The 12,554-nt window shown below is 49.4% G+C and overlaps 1 protein-coding gene across 9 annotated transcripts in view; it reads right to left on the bottom strand.

The window, feature by feature from the left end:
- The window catches only part of Pax2 (paired box 2), a 92,177-nt gene that overhangs the window by 33,734 nt on the left and 45,889 nt on the right, over positions 1 to 12,554 (bottom strand). For 5 of the 9 annotated variants that reach the window (XM_031390435.1, XM_031390436.1, XM_031390437.1 and 2 more), the window contains exon 7: positions 8,630 to 8,698. The exons of the other annotated variants lie outside the window; for them this stretch is intronic. In XM_031390435.1, coding sequence (XP_031246295.1) covers positions 8,630 to 8,698 — 69 coding nt within the window. The remainder of the gene's footprint in view (positions 1 to 8,629; positions 8,699 to 12,554) is intronic. 9 annotated transcript variants of the gene reach the window in all.

Raw genomic sequence — 12,554 nt, 5'->3', positions numbered from 1 at the left:
GGAGGGAGAGGAGGAGGAGGAGGGAGAGGAGGAGGAGGGAGAAGAGGAGGAGGAGGGAGAGGAGGAGGAGGAGGGAGAGGAGGAGGAGAAGGAGAGAGAGGAGGAGGAGGAGAAGGAGAGAGAGGAAGAGGAGGAAGAAGAGGAGGAGGAGGAGGAGGAGGAGGAGAAAAACAGTCTGTAAAACTACTTCGGTGATGTCAGAGAAGACACCCTTATGACTTTCACCAGGTGGAGTTAAGAACCTGAACCAACGAGATGGAAGAGCAACAGGGATAAATGGAACGCCCTATGTTTAGGTTTTAAAAAAAAATCAATTACGAGAGTACAGAATGGGTGGACCTGGCTGGGTGGCAATTGATGTAAAAAAGATCTTGAGGTTTTCGTTGACCATGAGCTTAATATGAGCTTGAGTCTGACACGCCTGCTAAAAAATCGAATGTAATTTTAAGCGACGTTATGGGTGTGGAGTCTCCAGGCGGGCAAGGGCCAGTGGTTGCACATTAAGTACTCGGCCTTGGCTGGACTGTCTCTGGGACTCAGTGTTCATGAATTCAGAGATAGGTGGCCAGGATGGTGAGGGGACTCCCTCAAGGGTAGGAATTTAATTGTGAGGAAAGCTGAAATCCACCCAGGGTTCAGCCTAGAGTTTGCTGAGAGCTCAGTAAATAGGGTAGAATGATTGAGGAAAAGAGGGAGGGAAGGAGGGAGGGAGGGAAGAAGGGGAAAAAAAGGTATCAAATGAAGGTCTTTTTATCACCATCCACTACTCTACTGGTAAATGTCGTGAACTCTAACTATTCTAGCAAAGAGTAAACTAAGATTGTGAGAGATAAGGAAAATATCTAAACGTCCTACCAGTAAGGCATGGGGTGGACTCTCTGACCTATGCCTGTCCTCAAAGCAGAGAAAAGCATAGCTGTACAGGGACAGGATTCAGCTACACCCATGTCCATGCATGGGCTGTGGCCCAGCGAGCAGTTGCAGGGAGGGCGGGCTCTACGGTAAAGGTAGGCAAGACCAATGACCACTCAGGAATCTGGGATTCTGCCTCATTGGTCTACCAGTCTCAGCCTCCATCCACATGGGAGATGACCCTGGAAACAGTTTCCTGGGCAAGCCCCACTGCCTGCTCACCCTTTTTCTCATCTCCCTGCACCCCACTTGAATGCATAACCACGAGTCTCAGTTCTTAATGAGCAGCCACCTGTGTGCCCTGTGAAGCCCCGCCTTCCTAACATATCCTCTTCCCAGCCTGGTGGGCACCAGGGCCCACACTGGCACAAAGTTCAGAGAAGAAACCTGCATCTTCAACCCTCTACCTTCCTACCGCAGCAGCTCATAGACTCTCGGGTCTGAAAGCTTCCTGAGAACACATAAACGATCCTTTAGGATCCTCATGGTTACCATCCAACCTTTAAGAACAGAGGAAGCAGCCAGGCAGTGGTAGCGCACGCCTTTGATCCCAGCACCTGGGAGGCAGAGGCAGAGGCAGGTGGATTTCTGAGTTCGAGGCCAGCCTGGTCTACAGAGTGAGTTCCAGGACAGCCAGAGCTACACAGAGAAACCCTGTCTCGGAAAAAAAAAAAAGAAAGAAAGAAAGAAAGGGAAAAAGAAAGAAAGAAAGGGAGGAAGAAAGAAAGAAAGAAAGAAAGAGAGAAAGAAAGGAAAAAACCCAGAGGACGCCTAGAGCCCCAGAACACTTTATCAGCACAGCTTCTTTGCCCATTGTGAGCTGTCAGCTGGGTCTCTTTTACACCCCAGGAAAGCCCACAGATTACCCACTGCTATGGTAGAGCCAGGCCCAAAGTTTGCCACCTGCATGAAGAAGTTGGAGATTCTCAGTGAATAGAGATGGAGAAGAGAAAGATGGAAGCCGGAGACAGAAGGAATGGTGGGCGCACACAAGTTAATGAGGGGGCAGACAGATCCACAGGAGGAAGGAGCCTGGGGTGTGCAATCTTGTTGGCTGACCCTCAGAGCCAGTGGGCAAGAGGGGCTCATGGAGTGAGCAATTCCTCTGCTGGAACCCCAGCAATTCTTCTACCCCTCCAGAAGGGGCTGGGGCCTTCTGTCTGGAGCAACCATCAGTGGGCTGCAGTTGGGCCACAACCAGTTAGAAAGCTCTCTGAAGCTAAGAGGGAAGGGGGCTTTGTTAGCTCTAAGGACACAAGCAAGGCGAAAAATTACATAGCAGGCCGCCCTAAGTATGCTTGTTTAGAGAAACTGCTTGCATTTATGAAGTCTTTGGTGCGGAAAGCAGGGTTGCAAATGACTGCATCAGAGCGACAGTAAAGGCCATTAATTTCCTGTTATGTTTTCCTGTGTTGGGGGCTTTATTAATTTAATTTTACACTGTCGAACAACAGCGAGAGCTGACACTGCCACACCGCCACGGTTGGGGTTTTCTTTTTGTGTGTGTAGCAAGGCTTTGCCTGACATGCAAATCAAGGCTATTACCAGAACCAATAAAGATGTGTGGAGGAAAGAGGGGAGGGCTGAGGGGGGAGGGCAGAGGAAAGAGCAGCGGACAGCAAGGGCCAAGGCCATCCCCAGACAGTTTCTGCCTCATTCTGTGCCTGGCGCATCCTGGATGCTCTGGTATCCTCCACAATCAGCCCACCTTCCCCCTCTCTCCTCCCTTCCCTCTTTCCTTCCTTCTGTGTCTTTGGGAACCCTGTCTGTCATTCTCCTCTGTCCCAGCTTCTGGCAGAACTTGAACACAAACTCAGGATGTGTGTGTGTGTGTGTGTGTGTACCTGTGTATGTATGCATGTGTGTATACATGTGTGTGCATGTATGTGTGTATGCATGTATGTACATGTGTGTGCATGCATGTGTGTATACACATGTGTGCATGCATGTGCACGCAAGAGTTTGTGTGTGTGTGTGCAGGCGCGCACGCGTGTGAACTGATGTCTCATCTGTAAGTCTGAGTGAAGGCATTCTTCTCAGCCATTCTCTCCCCATAGTCCTTGTTCTCAAAAGTTAAGGGTCTTGCTTAAACTCAGTAGGGGACACACACACACACACACACACACACACACACACACACACACCCCACAAAAAAAACCTCACCATTACTGTAGAAAAGGGACTGGTTGGGAAGAGTGGATTCATAGAAGTAAGAAGGATAAGAAAACATTATAGGGTGAATATAATTAAAACATAGATGTATGAGATACCATAACGAAGCCCATTATTATCTGTAACTGATATTTGCTAATAAAAACAAAAACTATTATTATAGGAAAACCAAAGCTGGTTTCTCACTTGTTCCTAGTGCCCATGAGCATGAGCCCTGTGCTGTGCACAGACAGGTCTCTTACGACCCTCTGAGAGCTCTCATGGCCTCCTCCTTGTTAGTTACTTGTTTCCTTTGAATACTCAGAGAAAAGATAAAGCTCTCAAACCACCTTCCCTAAGAGAGTACACTGGCTGTCCTCAGTCCTCAGGGAGCCCACGTGGACATTAGCCAACATCAGAAGAGGTAAATTTCAAGGAACCTAGCGGTACCACATTCTGGTCCCTTTTGTGGCCAAGTCCTCATTCCCATTGTCCAAGACCACCCACAGTATGCCATACTGGCTCCTGCAAGCTGGCTGCTCCAGGTGGTCCATAATGTCTGGTTCAGTTTACAACACAGCCATGCCTCCCAGTATCCACACAGCCAAGTGCCTGTGCTGGCCACACGGCCCCGGGGCAGGGGTTTCGGGAATGGAGATGGCAGGTGGGATGGAGAGAGAAGGAAAGAGGACTCCCGGAGCCACTCTTCCCAAGTACACCTTCTGCATCCCTCTGTCCCAGCTTCCTGGGCTTTCTCAGCCTACAGTCGTGTGTGTGTGTGTGTGTGTGTGTGTGTGTGTGTGTGTGTGTGTGTATGCGCATGCGTGTGTGTTATGTGTATGTTCATGAGTGTCTGCACTTCTGTGTGTGCTCCAGTGTGTGCTTATGCATGTGTTCATGTATGTGTGGTTGTGTGTACATGTTCTCACATGTGTGTGCACACTCCTGTGTGTACTCATGTATATGTTCCTCTGTGTGTGTGCTCACATATGTGTATGTGTGTGTGTGCATGTGCATGTGTGTGAGCATTTCTCCCTCTGTAGCTGGCTCACTCATTCTCCTGCCCACACTTTCGTCTTTTGGACCTGCTTGGCAGGCTTGGAGAGGCTATTGGATGGAATCCAGCTCTCCTGAGAAGTAAAGTGCAAACTTCATAAACTGCATTTACTTTAATGCAAGTTCCTGGGGTTTCTTTCCTCTGGCTTCTCCTTCCTCCCCCATCCTCTCTGACTCCATCATCTTCTCTGCCCCTCTATGCACCCTAACACATGCATGCATGGATGCATACACATACACACATACATACAAACACACATACACTCATGTACGCATGCATATACACACATACACATAGACTGAGCGGAAGGGAAGGGGTGCCAATTCTGCTCATTCGGTCATGGGAGAAGGCCACAGCCAGGGGTCCTCCACAAGGTCCAGGGAATGTCCACGCCCTATCTTCAGTGGGGATGAGCACAAAGGGTCCTTTGAAGCTGGCCTGCTTCGGGGAGGGAGGGTATGCTGACATTTCATAAAGATGGCCAAATGAGGAGCCACCTGGAAGCCCGGCCACAGGGCTGCTAGGAAGGGAGGGAAAGAAGGCTGGCCTGCAGAGGTTGCGCTTCGAGAGGCCTCTTGTCAAGGTCAGCAGGTTTGGGTTCACTGAAGGGTCAGGATGGTTTGAATTACTGGCTCTGCTGTAACTAGGCTCTGAGGCTTATGACTGACTCCTAGCTCCTGCGCTAGGCCCCACCCTCTCCCAGCCTGTCTGGCCTTTCCACCCCCATGGGCCAGAAAATAAGGGTCCTGCACAACTCCAAAACGACCAGGGTTCAGAGGAAGCCAGGTTGGGGAAGGGTTGCTCCCTAGACTCAATAGTCTAGGAGGCTGCCGGCATCCTGGGTCTCTCAACATGCCTGTCTCTCTCCATTGTCCAATGGTCTCCAGAAAACTGGGGCACCCAGGAAGGTGAGCCCACAAGCAGCAGGGCCCAGAGAAAGCCCTGAGCCTGGCTACTCCCTATGTTCAGAGTCTGTCTGAGGGGTGGGGATGGGGAAATACAGCAGAGCTGAGGCAATGGATTTCTTGCTTGATGCCCTTGCTGGGAGTAGGGAGGGAAAACCACATCAACGTACAGGGCTGGAGGGCAGTTGCCCAGGGGAAGATGAGGAATGGAAGCCATTCTGATATGACGGGTTCTCCTGTAAGGGCCAAAACACAGGGAAGGCAAGGAGAGCCCATTGGCCTTAGCAGAGAATGTGTGACCTACACATGTTCAGGAATAGATACCCAACAGCGCCCTGTGCAGCACACCAGTGCCTTTTCTCCTGGGGTAGCTCACTTCTGTTCCAACTTTCTGTCAATGGATAGAAAGTGCATCTGTTGTGGTAAACCTCAGACTACTTTAAGCAGCCCCATCTTGAGCCACAACAGCGTGAACTAGCTGGAGAACAAACCTAACAATTTGGCTTTTGTCTCTAGCGTTTAAATCTACAAATCTGCACCCGCCAGTCCCGCACAGCCATGGCTAAACTTGGTACCTCCCCACAGACAAATATGTCACTTCTGCACGGAGCCCACAGGCATAAGCTTATCAAAACATCGACACAACCTGCCTTTGCTTCTGAAGAGTCACAGGCTCGTGGCCACTGTTATCCAGAGAGTTCGGCTAAAATATGTGATCTGAGAAAAGAGCCTGCTGTAGGTATGGCCAGTCGCCTTTCCTTGTCTACCAGAAAGGTAAAGATCAGAGCCAAGAGTGAATGTTCATAAGTGAGTTTCTCTCTCTGGAGGCTTAATGACTTTTGAACTGAACTCTTTCTTGAACTGGATAGTAGCCAGGTTTTGAGTCCTTGCTAGAGATGAATGTAAACTGAGTGTTATTAATGCAGTCAAACCCCAGGATTCATCTAGACAGGGGTCTCCATGATTCAGCTTCGTTTTCTGGATTTCCCAGGGACCTGTTGCACTGAATCAGAGTCTGCGACATGTCACAGGTAGTACACACCACATATGAAGCCATGAAACCCTAGCATAATCCACACACACAACCTCAGTTTCTCCTTATTCCAGGGTTTGATTTCTCTGGCTTCAGTTATCTTCAATCTAAAAATGTTAAGTGGAAAATTCCAGAAATAAACAATTCACAGGTTTTCCATTGTGTATCTTTCTGAGTAATGAGATAAAATCCTGAGCTGCCTGCTCGGTCCCACCCTGTGTGTGAATCATTCCTGTGTTCAGTTTATCCGTGACGTGCCCGTTGGTCACTCAGTAACTGCCTCGGTTATCAGATTAACTCTCAGAGTCCCAATCTATCACGATGATTGTTCTATTTTAGTATTGTTGTCATTCATTTCTTACTGTGTCTAATCTATACGTTAAACTTTTGTCTATATGCATGGAGAAAAAGCATGTATAGATAAAAAATTGGGCATATAGAGCTCTCTGTGATTTCAAGTGCCCACCAGGGGTCTTGATGTGACTTCTCTATGGGTAAGAGAGGACTACTGTATTCTCTAAGAAATGAATCAGACAGCCTCTTCCTCTCTCTCTAGCTCAATCTCATTTTTACTCCTTCCCCATGTGTGTGTGAGTGTGTGTGTGTGCACGTGTGTGTGCATGTGTGTATGTGCACGTGTGTGTATATGTGTATGTGTGTGTGTGTGTGTGTGCACGTGTGTATGTGTGTATGTGCACGTGTGTATATGTGTATGTATGTGTGTGTGTGCACGTGTGTATGTGTGTAAGGCAGGTACCAGGTGGGCACAGTTGTACCCAGGCTCTAGTCTTATGCCAAGGAATCAGTGCAATCTCACTGAGTTGGCCCAACATGTGCAACCTTATTGTGTCTTCTGACCCTCCCTAGTATCTCTCCCAGCTCCTTCAGGCTGTATCCTGTCCCACTGAACTAGCATGGAGTCAGCAAAACTTCCCTGTGGCCTTCCCAGGCGGGAGGGACGAGCTCAGATCCCTGCCTGGGTCCACCAACCCCTTGCACGGAGACCGAAGGCCCCTTCGAGTCAGACTCAGTTTACAGTCTGGCTCTTAATGCCAGCCCACACCTCCTTCCAGGTCAGAGCACGCCTGCCTTTCCACACTCACCCCTGACCTGCTGCCATAACAAGCTGTACCCAAAGCTCCAGGGTCAGGACAGCGTCTCCTCGGCTTCCCCAGAATGCCCCTTGCCCGGCTCCTCTGCCACCGGTTCTCTTCCCACGGTTCCTCCAAAGGACAGCTGGGAAGAGCTCGGTGACCAGGGCACGCCTGGTTTCCATTAATGAGCTACACGAGTGTAAGCCAGCCATGGAGGCAGCCTACAAAAGGAGGCGATCATGGGCGGCCAGGAGCCGAACTGCTCAGGTAATTGGTTTATCTATCTGGAAGCAGGGGGAGCAATCTCAGCACAGACAGACTAGCCGTAAAGTCTCTTCCTTAAGGCTATTTCCTTTGTCTTTTCAATTGCTTGCACATCCATGTGAGAGAGGGAGAGAGTGTTAAAGAGAGAGGGAGAGGGAGAAATGTTAATTTGTGAATTAATGGCTTTTCTCAGCGGAATTGTAAATTCAAATGTCACCTCACACGGTGACACCACCGCTGGTCTGCTGAAGAAGCAATGATAAGATCCCCCACCTCCCTCAGCGCCCCTCCCTCCCCAAAGATAGCTGTGGAGTGGAACATGCTACTTTTAATTTGCAATAACAACACAACAGAGGTATGCAGTAATGACTGCCTCTTCTACCCTCCCAGCTTCCTGCCCCCCAGTCCAGGTGGCTCCCCCATTTCCTTTCTCCCCGCCCCCTTCCGAAGCACCTCACCTCACCCCGCAGCCCCCACCCACCCCAGCCAGTGTCTGATCACATGGGGGGTGCCTTTGGAATTGACGATGCTGCAACCCTCTCTTCTCCTTCAATAATCAGGGAATTAATGACCCTGAAGTTAAAGTGAGGCTGATACGGAGGCCCTGCCCAGCACTGGGAAAAAGCCTTCATTGTTTTCAAGCAGGAGGCGGGTAGCAGTGAGGGAGATTCATGGATGGAGATTGAATATGCAATTTTCTTTCACCTTGCCAAGAGCTGCCCCTGGGCTGTGCCTGGCCTAAATTTTTCCTTTTACCATCTCTGCCTTATCCGGCCCTCCCACCTCCCTTCCATTCTTTCCAGAAAATTACCTTCAAAATTGATTTCCACTTTTACAAACAAATATAATGGGAACACAGGAAAAAACTTGGGCCGTGATGAATTAGGGCTGTCAGGTGCTTCCAGGTCTCCTTTGCTTTTGTTTTACTACCCGATCTACTCTTTGTTTTTCCAAGGGCTAGAAAAACTGCCCCCATCCACTGAGCGGCTGACCCTCCGGGCCACCGGGCCTCAGCCCCAAACCTCTGCGGTGGCCCATGGCGGAAGTGATCCAGGCGCAGAGACTGTGAGCTTCTAGGGCTCCCGTTGAAAGCCTGCGCCTTTACCTCCAATTGGCTGTCTACCCTCAGACCCATTCTCTGATGTTCTCTGGCCAACCCACCCCCAAGCTGTTCCCCTTGACCCCCACACCGTGCTCCCTCTAGCCCTCATACCTCTTAAAGTCCAGACCAGATGTAAACCTCCACCTCCTCTAATGTGGGCAGGATCAGTGTATACCTCGACTGGAGTAAATAAGAGACAGACAGACACTGAGACATCCCGAAGGACAAGCAGGTAGATCGGGGGCCAGACCCCCAAACTGGGAGACCAGGCCCCTCTTTAAAGAGATACAAAAAGTTCCGAGTGACAAATCACGCACAGCCTGAATGTGAAGTAATTCTGCCTCAGTCTCTCTAGTCTTGGGGCCCAGCCACTCCCTCCAAGGAGTGGGCTTAGGACAGACTACTGACTTGCCAACAGGTGTAGGCTGATACCAGTGGGATCTTGGGGCTAACCTATATGCAGGCCCATGCTTAGGAGCATGGACACTCAACATGTCTAGGTCTGGCTTAGGTCTCTCCCTGGTTACTGTTGCCAGCGTGTACATAGTCATACAGTACTCCATCCAAACACGTACATTCCCTGGAAAACTGCATGCTTTCTCAGCATTTGACATTCCACACCCCCTTACTCCCAAAGATCTCAGAGCAATATTATACACCCATACACTTGCGTAAACCATAGAAAGAGAATATATAGTTCAGATAACAGGCATATATTCTCCAAGGCAAATAAACCAGCTTGCATGTAGGAGTAGAAACGTGCACAGAGAGACCGGGGGAGTCAGGGCCTTATATTCGAAAAAGGAGGGGACTTTTATAGTTTCATGCATAGAAAACTCTGGTTGACGCTTTAAAAACAGTGACAAGTGGCCCGCTGGATAACCACAGAGCAACAAGTGAACAGGCGGGCAACGGGTGTCTCAACTGTACAGGTGAGGCCACCTACCACACCTTCCAGATGTGCTCATTCCAGAGTTACAAGGTGCCCCACTGCAGTTAGGGTATCTAGGCCCAAATAGACTTCATTCTTTCACAAGTTAACTTCCTTGTGAAATCGTCACCTGCCAAGAAGACTTTTTTTTTTTTTTAACATAGATATACAGTGATCCATCTTCCAGGATGGAACTGGCTTAACAGTCTAGGCCAGTGGTTCTCAGTCATCCCAATGTTGCAACCCTTTATGTTCTTCATGTGGTGGTGACCCCCCAACCATAAAATTATTTTTGTTGCTACTCCATAACTAACTTTGGTACTGTTAGGAATTATAATGAATGTAAAAAAACAAAAACAAAAACAAAAAAAACAAAAAAACAAAAACATCTGTTTTGCAAAGGTCTTAGGTGACCCCTGTAAAAGGGTTGTTTGACACCCCTTAAGAGGTCATGACCCACAGGTTGAGAACCTCCACTCTAGACACATAATGTCCTAGAAACCTCTCCATAAGAAGTAAGGGTTGTTATTATTCCATTTGACAGGGAAGATGGGGTAATAAAATGACTTCCCTGAAGTCAGCCAGCTGAGTAGCTCTAGGATTCAAAGCCAGTGTGCACAGTTGAGCCACGGCTGTGTGGGGGCTTTGGCTCGGGCAGGCCTTTCTTTTGTCTCAGTTCAGGGCCCCTTAAGGGTACTGATGGTCTGTATAACTCAGTCCCCATATGTGCTCCAAGCATAACCTGAGCTCGCAGGGACTTCTAGGAGGACACTAACTAAAGAAACAATCGGTACTTTCCAGCAATAGCATCATCCAAAGCAGAAGGATGCTAGGACAGGCAGTGATGGGACTCGGCCATTTGCAGCCATGCACACACATAACTGCACCAGCTTGCCACCGCCCCATTGCACAATTCATTGTGCATCTAATTAATGGAATGTAAAACCACGCCCCCTGAAAGCTCACACATTCCAACATCCCCCCCAACACACACACACACACACACACACACACACACACACACACAGATCAGCAGACTCTCACCATATGACTTCACTAGAATTTTGGACAAGTTATAAAAACTTCTCTGTGCTTTACCACCCAAACCCATGGACAGCAATGCATTAGGCTGTGGTAAAAGATGTGGGGTTTCTGTGGTTGGTTTTGTTTTGTTTCTTTTTCAGGCTGGGGATCAAACCTAGGACCTTATGCCTGCTAGGCGGGCACTTAAGCAGCCCCAGGCTCTATTTAGTTTCTCAGTCTGATTATAGACAGGTTGGTACTACTCTGTTTTCCAGCCACAGGTGCCAAGGCGTATAACATTCATAGAATTGTGTTTCTTAGATTTCCCAGAGAATCAAGCTTTAATATACCTGCCCATAACTGTAGGTTGGAAATGAAGGTTTTCAGGGTATTGATGAGGATTTCTCCTTGGGCTGAGAGGCAACCTTGGTCTTTCTGACTGGGGTCCTGGATCCCTAGGAGGAGGTTCCAACCTTCTTGAGTGCCATATCTCTCCAAATAAAGTCTAGGCCTTTGCACACTCCCACAGGCCATGGGTTGGGAATCCCAACCCAACCTTGAGTCAAAGCCGATTGGCCCTTGACAGGTATCCCCGTGGATGTGAATGCCACTGATACACATGGTACTGTCCACGTTCCAAGGGCCAATGCCAGCAACATTCTGGGTGTTACCAGCGTGAATACCAGTAATTATTGCTGAGAAGGCCTTCTCTTAAGCCCACGACACACTTCAGTCATAGTCCTTGCTGGGGCTCATCCCCCGGATGTGGTTAGAGCTAAAGAATGGGCCACAATATGAGATGGAAGGGCAGAAGGACACCCAGCTTGCCTTAAGATATGACACTTCTAGGTGACATATCACCACCACACTTGAGGTCAAAGACGGGCCAACATAGCTGGTACATTTAGGACTATCCCAGAAAAAAACGTACCTGATCCCCTTGTGCGTCTGGGGTCTAATCCCTGGATATACATCCCTGGTCTCATCCTAACACTCTGCAGTCTCTCAGATCAATTTCCATTGTACCCAAAAGTCCTGGCTGGAGAGTTGAAGGACACACCTGGGTGTCTGTAGGCGCCCACCCGCCCGAAGCACCTCCTGCAGCAGTGACAAGGACTGGCCTGCTAGCTGCTTTGCTACCTTGGCCTGACTGCAGAGTTGGGCTACATCATCTTGACACATAATTATCTCCCCATTCTTAATCATCTGAGCTGTTCCCTAATGCAAACTGGGCCCTGCTGCTCAGAGACCTCAGGAGTGGGGGGAGGGGGGAGTCCTACAGATCTCCCTATGTGGTCTCCTCTCCATCAGCTCCCTTCCCACCTGGGTTCCAGGGGTTAAGGATGGGATGTTGGTTGGGGAAAATTTTCTGAGGAAAGGGCAGCTCCATCCAGCCTGGAGTTGGGTTTTTTTTTGTTTGTTTTGTTTTGTTTTGTTTTTAAAGTAGAGACAGGGCAAGAAACCCCCCCGGGGGGGGGAGGTGGTGGAGTTCCTGGCGCTTCTTGTAACCTGGTTAAGCCTAGCAGATGAGCTTTCTGAGGCCCTCACTATCCCTCACCTGAAGGCTGCAGCTGCCTCCTGGGCTGCCACACTGCCGGAGGCCCCAAGCCAAGCCCCAAGCCAAGCCTGCGTCTGTCTCTTCCTGCCCAGATACACATAGGGATATAGAAGAGGCCACCCTCTGGCATAGCAGGGACTTGGTCACTTCCCCCGACTCTGTCTACTTCGTCACTTCCCCCTAACTCTGTCTAGTTGGTCACTTCCCCTCGACTCTGTCTACTTGGACTTGCTTCTCAGCGCTCCCTTCTGCCTGCTCAGCACATCCTTGCTAAGGCCACTCTGCCCTTGCTGTTCACAGGCTTGACGCATCAGATAGAACTTCAGGTTAACATTGTCCTTAACAGCCTTCTCAGCCATTACCCAGGGCCTTCCTGGCAGTGAGCTTCCTCCCTGTCTCTTTCTTCCTATAAAGGAATGGCCAGGTCTCCACTATACCATGCCCGGTGGCCTCTCTGCTCCCTGGATACACTGTTTAACATATGTCCTAGAGTATATGCTTCCTAAGGACAGGAATCAAATCTC

Source organism: Mastomys coucha, unplaced genomic scaffold, assembly GCF_008632895.1.
Source record: "Mastomys coucha isolate ucsf_1 unplaced genomic scaffold, UCSF_Mcou_1 pScaffold21, whole genome shotgun sequence".
NCBI classification, from domain to species: domain Eukaryota; kingdom Metazoa; phylum Chordata; class Mammalia; order Rodentia; family Muridae; genus Mastomys; species Mastomys coucha.
The sequence above is the reverse complement of the archived record's forward strand: the minus strand, read 5'-3'. Positions and strand labels throughout refer to the sequence as shown.